This window comes from Quercus lobata, chromosome 9, assembly GCF_001633185.2.
Source record: "Quercus lobata isolate SW786 chromosome 9, ValleyOak3.0 Primary Assembly, whole genome shotgun sequence".
Classification (NCBI taxonomy): Eukaryota; Viridiplantae; Streptophyta; class Magnoliopsida; order Fagales; family Fagaceae; genus Quercus; species Quercus lobata.
The window spans coordinates 44,380,361-44,391,932 of NC_044912.1; the positions used below are offsets into that span (position 1 = coordinate 44,380,361).

General features: G+C 32.9%; 2 protein-coding genes across 3 annotated transcripts; both read right to left on the bottom strand.

The window, feature by feature from the left end:
* Nucleotides 1–6,854: 6,854 nt before the first annotated feature.
* On the bottom strand, nucleotides 6,855–7,699 carry LOC115962162 (acanthoscurrin-2-like). The gene has a single exon (XM_031081051.1). The coding sequence runs from the start codon at nucleotides 7,508–7,510 to the stop codon at nucleotides 7,124–7,126; it is 387 nt and encodes a 128-aa protein (XP_030936911.1). The 5' UTR covers nucleotides 7,511–7,699; the 3' UTR covers nucleotides 6,855–7,123.
* Nucleotides 7,700–9,246: 1,547 nt separating this feature from the next.
* Nucleotides 9,247–9,991, bottom strand: LOC115962161 (acanthoscurrin-1-like). 2 transcript variants are annotated; one of them, XM_031081050.1, is made up of 2 exons: nucleotides 9,706–9,991; nucleotides 9,247–9,654 (listed from the first exon to the last, which is right to left on the bottom strand). In XM_031081050.1, the coding sequence occupies exons 1-2, from the start codon at nucleotides 9,905–9,907 to the stop codon at nucleotides 9,521–9,523; spliced, it is 336 nt and encodes a 111-aa protein (XP_030936910.1). In that variant the 5' UTR covers nucleotides 9,908–9,991; the 3' UTR covers nucleotides 9,247–9,520. The 2 variants fall into 2 exon arrangements, with proteins under 2 accessions (XP_030936910.1, XP_030936909.1); XM_031081049.1 differs by having other exon boundaries at nucleotides 9,247–9,991.
* Between the last annotated feature and the right edge of the window lie 1,581 nt (nucleotides 9,992–11,572).

The following is an 11,572-nucleotide window of genomic DNA, read 5'->3' on the forward strand; positions in this document are numbered from 1 at the left end:
TGTTGGGCTCAAACGTTAAAGGCCCGAACAATAAATTTGTAGAGAGTGGGCTAAAAGGCTAGGCCTTGGTGAACGGACAGTCGTTAGTCATGGTGTTCATGATGATCGCATAGGGGTGAACTGAGCATATCCAAGAAGACATTCTCCTCGGCACGGCCTGGGTGGCTCCGGTCCTTGGACCTCGTCCGAGGAGTTTAATGTTCTTATTACCCCTTTTGTGCTAGGTTTTTCATCCCCCTAGAGACGATGCATCATCCTCCTTTTATACTAGCTTTTCCCCTCCCTCGAACATCCACGTGTAGGTTTTATAGGACTGATACTTGTCTTATCAGCCTATACCCAAAGTGGTTGGGGGTGGTTGTAAAAGTGAAAAACATGGCTCTGTCAGGCACAGAGTACTTAATTGCAGTAATGGCAGTCTTTCCCTTGTTCTTCGTCGCCACATTGTTCAGGGATCCTTTCCCCATTAAGGCGGCCAGGACGTTTGTTGGCGCATTCAATGCGGAGGTGACAGCTTTTCCTTGAACCGCTCCTACACTGTACTCGCCCTTTCTTCTGGGAAGCGCTCTAGGGGCTGCCTTTGATGGCGTGCCATCCCTTCCTTCTAGGTTTTGAGACGCCGAGGACAGGATCGTCCTCAGCTATATCTCTAGGCCATTTGGACTTTCGTTGCATGTCCTCGGCAACACCTCTCCTCGACGTGGGCCTTGGGCCCTAATGGAAAGTGAGCCGGGATCACAAATTCTTTGGCCCCACAATATATATATATATATATATATATATATAATTATATATAAACATACTAGTCGGAGATTATTATATTAAAGTTGAAGTTGAGAGAAAGTAATTGAACTCTAACATGATATTAATTTAATAAAAAAGTATACTATGTTCTAAAAATTGGTTGTTCACAACTTATTCAAAAATGCACACATGAAATAATTTATTGTATCACAATAAAAAATAAAAAAAAGTCATGTCAAGTAACAAAATATTTTTATGAACAATTTGCATTTTCTACCAAATAATATTCTTACAATTTTTTTAATTAACAAAATATAAAAATGAACAGCAATAGTATTTAAATTTTGTAGGAATTTTAATATGCATCAAATTATATTTATCTTTAAATTTATTCATGCATATATATTGGGTTACAAATTAGTTTTCAAGAATATTGTGATATGCAAGAAATTAACATAAAGGCTAGGAGAATGTGAAAGATTATTGAAGGCTAAGTGTTGCTTAGAAGCTAATTGAATCAAATGCAACCCTTTAAGAGAATCACTGTTGGAAGCAGAATTGTATGGCTATTTATAGAAGCAGAATTGGAGCACCAACTGCAAAAGCCTCGAACTTAGAGCATTCTCATCAAAGATTTCAAAAAATTTAGCATTTAGCATCTCAAAAACCTACTTTATCAATTTTAACAACTCATTTTACAATACACCCAACATCAAAAATTTTATATTTTTTACCACTTCATTAAAATATTATTTTTTATTCTCATTCTCATATCTTTCACTACCAACAAACCCACTGCCACCACCAACACCCATTGCCACCATTGCCCACAGCCACAACTACAGCCACCACCACCAACTACAACCTCAACCTCCAACCATCAAAATAAATAAATAAATAAAAAGTCCATCCCTTCATCAACTTTGTAGCACGCACCCACACACACGAAAACAAACCACACGTTTTTCTTCTGTAACTCAACCTCTGGTTCCGCCTCTTCGTTCCCACGAACACGAACACCACTTCCTTCCCCATCGTCATCTTCTTCCATGGTGGCAACTTCACTTTTCTTTCCCCTTCCTCCTTCGCACTGTAAAACCAAAACATGATCCCAAAACCAAATCAAGACCCAAAATCAAATCAAACTCACCCCGATGTGAACCCACCACAAAACTGCAACCAAAACCCACTCCAGCCTTTCCGACGACCACCACCCCAGCGGCCCAGCCTCTTTGGTCTCAACCCCAACCAACAACACCGACCACGCCAACTCAAGAATGACACCTCAAGAACTCTAATGACGCCTCAAGAACGCTGACTCAACCCGATCTGAACACCGACTCAAACTTGGGTTTTTGGGTTCAGCCATAGAGAGAAGAGAAGAGCTTGGGTTAAAGGAAAAAAAAAAAAAAAAAAAGGAGGAGGTAGCTTGATGAGTGGTGAGGCGTGGGTTGAGGGAGAACCAGAAGAGAGAAAGATGGAAATCGCATGTGAGAAAGAGAGAGGGCACGTGTGGAGATTAAAATATAATATTTGTGTTTGACACTCAGCTATATATAGTGCGCTGCTAGAGATAGCAGCGCACTGTAGTTGGGTGTCAAAAAATTTAGCATTTTTGCCTTCTTTGATGGAGCACGTTTTTTGTGCTTGGAATTATAAAAATAGCATATCATAGGATTTAGCATCTTTGATGAGAATGCTCAGCACATAGCTTGCTACCAGACTACCAATTGCTACATGTCCTTAGAGATTGTAGATGGTCTAAATTTCTGTGGACTACATTCCTATAAAAGCCTACCCAAGCTCAAAGAATATTGTTTTTATGGAAATTAATTTGAACTGTCTACCTCAAACCCTACATTGGATTGACCTCCTCATAACTTTTACTCTCTAGCAATTGAAAAGTGCAATGTTTACAATACTTTCATAACAAATCATATCTGATAAGTTGTTATTGGTTCTAATTTAAACTTACTATTTAAATTACATTTTTACCCACTAATAACAACTTGTAACAACCTTTGTGAAATTATTATGAAAATGTTATGAATATAATATTTCTCCTAACAATTATAGCTAGTCAGGAATGCTTTTTATTCCGATTGATATGAAGTTAAGTTAATCTCTCTTACATTGCTTTTTTATGGAATAGTTCATCATGCTAATTAATGAAATTTTTTTTTACAATTAATCAAATGCTTCAATGGAAGGAAAACCACGTACAGATTAATCGTTTTATCTATTGAAATCCTTCAATAAATTGAATATTGATGGAAGGGCGAGAGGAGAAGGATAGAAAGGGACATGAATGAAAAATGGATAAAATGTTTTTCTTTCCATGCATGTTGATGTAGGGTATGCTACAAGTAATATGGCCAATTAGACTCTCAATTGTGTGGCTAAGCTTGGGCTAAATAGGAATATCATTTTACAGTCGGATTCGGCTCTTATCCTTCCTATCTTTACTAACTACAATTAGTTAATGGACAGTGAATCCGCAGCTTGTGCTCCAAGAGACTAATAAATTGCTATGCCTTAATTTTGCTTTTCAATGTTTTAATTTGTATATGATAATATATATAGGTTTTCATACAGAGATTTTTCCCCTACTACTAGTGAAACTCTGTTTATATTAATATAATACTATGCCTGTTTTAAAAATAAAAATAAAATGGAGCCGCTTCAACTTTAAATTGCTAGTTCGTATCGTAAATTAGGGATGTGTAGCCAACCCACCAATTCGCCAAAATCAACCCGATTCAACTCAGTCCACCGGTTAGGTCAGTTTTTAAGGGTTGGTGGTTGAGTTGGGTTGTGAAATTTGTTTTTACAATGGATTGGATTGGGTTTGGTTCATAAAATTCAAAAACTCGCCTAATCCAACTCGAACCACCTATATTTAATATATATTTAAAATTTTAAAAATATATTATACAATTTTGATGTTTACTTTTTACCCCTCTTTCTAAATAAAACTCAAACCCCAAGTTCTCCTTATGTAGGGCTTGGGTTGGTTTGGTGTTATACTTAGGATTATTTGATTATAAATTTGCTCTTATTTGTGATGATGGTGTTTTAATTCTCAATTTAATATTAATAATAGTAATTAAAAAAATGTCAAACTCATAGATTTAACCCGATTAACGTGGACTGGGTTAAGTTGGGTTGGATCCCTGTGATGAGTTGGGTTGAATTTGATTTTTTTAACTTGCCTTGATGGGATGAATTGAAAAAATCTCTTAACCCAACCCATGCACACCTCTACATTTGATTACGTCACTTCAAATTTTTGTTACAAGAGAATTAATACATATACAACAAATTTTATAATTTTTAAAGTAATAAACAATATAACATTACTTTTAATTTTATTATTTACTAATTACAATTTATTTTTAAAAAAAAAAATTGTAAAATTTATTGTGCTACCCATAAATTTCTGTACAGATGGGAGATAAATACAGTGGTCTCCACGGTGTTTGACGATCGAGCTTGAGTGCTGCAATATTATCTTTGACTTAATAATTCCCATCCCACCTAAACAAATGAATGTGAAACCTAACACCTAAGCTGTGAAGCATTGTAGTACCATTTGATTAGGTGGCATCTCTTGAGTCTTTACTACTGAGTCACGGACACTGCAGAGTGATTGAATTCACATAATTGAGTAGAGCTTGCTGCCATTACCATTGCCAGAGCTAGAAAATTAGACATGGCAGTCCTGCTGCCTATTTTAAGTAAAAGTGGGTCACCTCATTAAATGCCATTTTACCAAACATAATAATAATAATAATAACATCTGTCAAGCACAACGTGTTCCATCTTCTTGCATTTTATGAGATAAGATCGAGATCTCATAAACTTTGTCAGGTGAAAGAGATATATGCATCACTTTAAGCTGTCGGCCCTTCCTTTCAAGCTTGGTGCTACATTATTTCATGGTTGGAGAACACTCAAATCAAGTGTGATAGCAACTAGCAAAGTAGCAAGAGTCCTTAACTCCTGGAATTTGTGGCACTGCATACCCCAACCAGATCGAGTAATTGAAAAAAATATTTAAACAAATGGAGAAGTAAAAGGCTCAATGAAATCAACATGAATGTATGTAGGTGATCTATTAATATATCCAAGGTTTTGGTGCAACCATTTACTGTCATATTATTGTCTTAACTGGTTTAACTGATCTACAGCTTGGTTTAATATATTAGTATGTTGGTTTTTTGCCATCTGTTTCAATTTTTGTTCTACGGAAGGTGTAATCTTAATTTTGTTTCCTTAACTGAGTTTGGTATGGAATTGGTTGTCACTTGTCACATTAAATGTGTCGGATAGAGAAGATATAAAAGAGTATTTAATATATATAAATCTCAAAGAATTTGGTGTAGCTGTGTAGCCCCACGTTGCTAGCTACTAATTGAAGTTTAAATTTTAAAAGTTTAAAAACTTTTAACTTTTTTTTTTAAAAAGTCTTAATTATCAAAAATTAAAATTAATTGAGATTTGGATGTTATAAGTTTTTGTGTATATATATATAATAGGTTTCCAAAATTTGAGACATCCTTGTATAAGCATTATTTATTTAAGATTTGGATGAAAATCAAATTGATTCTCTATACTTTATTTGAAATCGTACACCCCTAAACTTCCATTAATAATAAGATCACATCTTATACTATCATTTCTTTAATGCAATGGATAGAAAATTGCATGTGATAGTATTTTAATATAAAAAGTATTTTTAAATTTAAATTTAAATTTTTTGGTTGCTTTTACTCTTTTTAATAATTTTTTGGTTGATATGTAGTTGATTTTTTTTTAATTAAACTTTATAATGTTTTCCCTTTCAATTTACGAAATCAAACAGTACTTTTGAAAATCTTTTTGAAATCTAGTTTTAATAATATTCAAATATGAAAATACTCGTTTCAAATTTTTAACAAGAATTGAAAAGGTACATATAGGTACAACAATTTCAAAAACAAGTTGATACGCCATTGGTGTTCAATTAAATATCAACCATTTGTCACAATTCAAGGTAAAAAAAAAATGATGATATATGGATAAAATAAATATGTTTGCTTTGGAACTACCACCATATCCATCAAAATTTTGAGAATAAATATGAACACACACATACATGAGAAAGGAACATAAAGGGGTCGTTTGGTATGGTAGTTTAAATAATATTTTTCAGTTTTTAAATTACATTACATGTATTTTCACATTTTTTCACCCACATGTATTTCTAAAAAATACAAATAACGTTACTAAAATAACAACTTGTCCTTTTTTTCTTGGCTTGTCCTCTTTTTTTTTTATGAATGAAAAACAAAATTTTCCAAATACAAAAAGGTGTATTTTATATACAAAGGAGTGTTACAGGGCAGGGTAAAGGTCCCTCTTGGCTCTAAAGTAAGCCCGTCTCTAATTAAAAGCTCTTACTTTCCAAGCAATTAGTAATTAATTTACTACTTAAGATCATATAATTCAAAAAGTGTTTTGTAATAATTAATAAAAATGATAATACGTTCCATCCTAAGGGTCTGTTTAGATATTACTTATTGCTAAAAATTAAAAACTAAAAATATCGTAGTAAAATAATTTTTAAATGTGTAAATAGTATCGTAAGATTCAGTTTTAAAGAAAAAATTACTGAATGAAAGTACTTGTGAGTTTTATAAACAGTACATAGGACCCACATAAAAAAAGGCTTCCGCTGAGAAATGCGTAAAATGTGCTGCCCAAACAGAGGCTTAGCCTGCATGCGCCCGTCTGTTGTGATTACTCCATTTGTTTAAAAGGATTTTTATTTATTTTTTTATATATAAAATATTTTAGAGAATTTCTTCTAAAATTAACAATACTTCGGCTTCCAAAAAATAAAATCTTGGTTCGTCACTGCCTGTAAATTAAAAATAAATCTTCGAGAGTAGAAGTGAGGCTTAACCTGCAGGGATCGCTTTCTGAATCAACATTGCCAATTTGCCACTGACTGAGAAAAAAGGGCAACTTTGCTACGCATGGAAGCTCAAGCATTTTAGAGACATAAAATGACTTTCTGGATTCTTACGTAAACATGAAAAATAAATAAATAAATAAACCAACGAAGATACATAGAAAATGTCACACAAAGCAATGTATTTCGATAATGTTTCAATACGAAACGTTACAAGGCCATAAAAACCTAAGTAACTCAAAGACTACAAATGGAAACACCTTTCAAACTATTATTTCTGACTACGTACGCAGACATAAGGAAATACAACAAAGTACTAAAAAAACATATCGTTCTCACACAACTAACTTAACTGCCAACACACTAAAAATAAGTTAAAACTCTAGTAGATCAGAAGCTAAACTCAAATGTCAAACTTCAAGCTCAAGGTAATGGAAGAGCGCCGTTTCCACCTCCAGCGCCACCACCGGCTCCACCGCCAACACCACCACCAATACCACCCAAACCACCAAGGCCACCTAAGCCAGATCCACCTCCAAGTCCTCCACCTAAGCCAGATCCACCTCCAAGTCCTCCACCTAAGCCAGATCCATCTCCAAGTCCTCCACCTCCAAGTCCACCACCAATCCCACCAGCTCCACCAACTCCACCAAAGGGAAGTCCATTACCGCCAAGTCCGGAATAGCCGCCAACCCCACCGAATGAGACTAAGTTCTTTTGGTCATCGAGGCCAGCATCACTTGGCACAGTTCTTGCTGTAGTGTGGACTACAGCAAGAGCAAGAATCACCATGATACACAACCTTGTCATCTCTCTACCTCTCTCAATCACTATCAATCTCTCACACTCTCTCTCTCTCTTTACTGTCGCTCTGTTTTAGAGTACCTGATGAAAACCACACTGCTGGGGGTCACCTTTTATAGGCCAAAACAGAAATGGGTGACAGTTGGGAGTAGTAAGTGAGGTTAAATGCGAGTTCAGAAGTTTGCTGTCCATGGCCGAGATTTTATGGTCATCATCACAATATATTCAAGAATAAGCTTTGGAACCTTGTTCTAAAAAGCAAAAATGAAAGTTGTGCTTCAGTTTTTCTTCTTTTTAGAGAGTATGTATTATGTGTACATTAAAGTATGTGCACTAAACATTTTCTTAAATTAAAAATAATATTTGATTATAACTTAAGTACTTAAGTCTAGAAGAAATAATAAATTTCATAATTTTTTTCTTAACTATAAAGATAATAGGTTATAAATGAAGTTCATCAAAAAAAATAAAAAAAATAAAAGGTTATAAATGAAGGATCCGGTTAACCTGTCTTTAGGATATTTATTAATTGGCTACTTTATGAAATTTTTAATACTACTTTCATGAAAAATATTAAAAATTTTCAAAAAAATTAGTTATTTTTTTTCTTTTTCTATAAAAAGTTTTTAAAAATATTTTCTAAACTAATGCTCTTATGGCATCTATTAATTTTTTCTATAAATGAAGTATAATAGATGTAATGTTAGTATCTTTTTTATAGATACTAAAACGATAAAATTTCAATTATTATATGATGTTCGTTCCAAGATTTTTGTTCTTTATTATCATGTCAAAAAATCAATTAATTTTTAATGTAGATGGATTTTAAATCCTAGATTTCTTATTTAACAACAAGATATTTATCCAATTAAGCTACTTAGAACTCATACGTTGTTTAGTGTTAGTCTTATGTGAAATGATGTTATATTAATTACAATTTACCATTTCAAAAAAATTACAAAATTGTATTGTGTTTTTAATTTGAAAGATAGTAATATATTTATTAATATTATCAGTGTACCATTTTGTGGAGTATATAATTAGAATAATTAAACTTTATTTGAAGAAAAAAAAAACTAAATAAACATCATTTAATCAGCCTCAATATCTTTCTAATAAAATGCATGATCAAGTTATTTTATATGCATTGAAGCTAAAAGAAGATGAATAATTTTGTACCTAACATTTTCACACATATACGACAATCAGGGTTTGTAACTCTTATATATTTAAGCCTGCATGCGCATGTTTGTCGTGATTTCTCCATTTTTTTTAAAGTATATTTTTTTATATAAAATATTTTAGAGCATTTCTTCTAAAGTGTTTATTTTTTATAACCATACTTCGGCTCCCAAAAAACAAAATCTTGGTTCGTTACTGCCTGTAGATTAACCATAAATGTCTGATTGATTATTTTAATTTTTGCTAACTTATTTTATTATTTAGTTTATTTTTACTATTATTTATGGGTTTCATTACTCTTTTTGATACTATTTATAAGTCTCACTATACTATTTTAATTATCTATAATAATTTTTAATTTCAGCCAGCAGAACCTAAATCTCTTTAAGAGTAGAAGTGAGGCTTAACCTGTAGGGGATTGCTTTCTGAATCTCTGACTGAAAAAAAAAGGGGGGCAATTTTGCTATGCATAGAAGCTCAAGCATTTTAGAGTCATGAAATGAATTTCTGAATTCTTTCGTAAACATCAAAGTGAAAAAAAATGAAACGAAGATAGAAAATGTCACACAACGCAATGTACGTATTTCGATAATGTTTGAATGCAGAAACGTTACAAGGCCATAAAAACCTAAGTAACTCAAAGGCTACAAATGGAAACACTTTACAAGCTATTATTTTTGAGTCTTTTGACTACGAACGTAGACATAAGGAAACACAACAAAGTACTAAGACATATCGTTCTCACACAACTAACTTAACTGCCAACACACTAAATAAGTTAAAAACACTAGTAGTCGTAGATCATAAGCTAAATTTAAATGCCAAACTTCAAGCTCAAGGGAATGGAAGAACACCGTTCCCACCTCCAGCGCCACCACCGGCTCCACCGCCAACACCACCACCAATACCACCCAAACCACCAAGACCACCGAGTCCACCTAAGCCAGATCCACCTCCAAGTCCTCCACCTAAGCCACCTCCACCTCCAAGTCCTCCACCTAAGCCACCTCCACCTCCACCTCCAAGTCCTCCACCAATCCCAGCAGCTCCACCAACTCCACCAAAGGGAAGTCCATTACCGCCAAGTCCGGAATAGCCGCCAACCCCACCGAATGAGACGAAGTTCTTTTGGTCGTCGAGGCCAGCATCACTTGGCACAGTTCTTGCTGTAGTGTGGACTACAGCAAGAGCAAGAATCACCATGATACACCACCTTGCCATCTCTCTTCCTCTCTCAATCACTATCCCTCTCTCTCACTCTCTCTATTTACTGTCGCTCTGTTTTAGAGTACCTGATGAAAACCACACTGCTGGGGGTCACCTTTTATAGGCCAAAAGAGAGTAAGTGACAGTTGGGAGTAGTAAATGAGATTAAATGCGAGTTCAGAAGTTTGCTGTCCATGGCCAAGATGTTATGCTCATCATCACAATGGATTCAAGCATAAGCTTTCGGAACCTTGTTTAGAGATGTATCATGTATGACCTCGTTTGTACGTTGTGTTGACCGGTAGCCTAGCACGTAGGCCCCGGTTAAAATAAAGAAAAGTCTAGATTTACAAAAAATTTTGAAATTTCTTGTCATATGCCATTGTAAATTGGCAGAAGATGATTGATGAAGAAAAACAAAATGATGGATCATATATAAGTGAAAATTAATTATTCATAGTTTGTTATGTTAGAAATTTGATAAAAACATTATTATAGAATAATTTATGATCTCAAAATTACTCTTAAAATAAAGAGGAGCCTCCGTTACACACATTTGCATACATAGTAGATATAGTTTCTAAAAAATAAAATGTAACATAAATAAAATGTAATACAATGACTTGAAATTGCAGTTCTAAAATTTAAAACCATGACTTGAAGTCACGGTTCCTTTTTTTTTTTTTAAAGAGTATATGTACTATATGCATTAAGGGATGCACACTAAACATTTTCCTAAAATAAAACTAAATATTTCATTATAATTTAAATGCTTAAGTCTAGAAGAAATAATAAACTTCACAATTTTTTTCTTAACTACAAAGGTAATAGGTTATTAAAAAAAAAAAAAAAAGATCCAGTTAATGTGTATCTTTAAAGAATTTGTTAATAGGTCATTTTAAGAAATTTTTAATATAACTTTCATGGGATATATAAAAATTTTAAAAAAAAGTTAGTTATTTTTTTCTTTTCTCGTAAAAAGTTTTTAAAAATATTTCTTAAATCAATGCTTTTAGGGCATCCGTTCTTTTCTCCCATAAATGAAGTATAATAAATGATGTAATGTTAGTGTCCTTTTTATAGATATTGATACGATAAAATTTCAATTTATGACATCCACTTTAAGATTATTATTTTTTATCATCATGCCAAAATATCAATGTCTTTTGGTGAAGATGGAGTTAAAATCCTTAATTTCTTATTTAACAACAAGAAATTTAATTAATTGAGCTACTTAGAATCCATGTGATGTTTAGCATTTGGCCAATTAGAAATAATTTTATATTAATTACTATTTACCATTTCAAAAAATTACAAAATTGTTTTGTATTTTTTGAAAAATAATAATATATTTATTATCAGTGTACCATTGTTTTGGAGTATATTAGAATAATTGAACTTTATTCTATGAAGAAAAAAAAAGACTAAATAAACATCATTTAATCGGCCTCAATATTTTTCTAATAAATGTATGATTAGGTTATTGTATATGTATCAAAGCTAAAGAAGATGAATAATTATACTACTTAACACTTTCATATACACTTTGCCATAATTGTCTGTTACTATCATATGGACCTATCATTTTTTCTCTACCACTCATAGTCCACCATTTAGGATAGTTTTGGCAAAGCATGTAGTATAATACTAAAATTATTCCAAGACGATATCTATAACAAT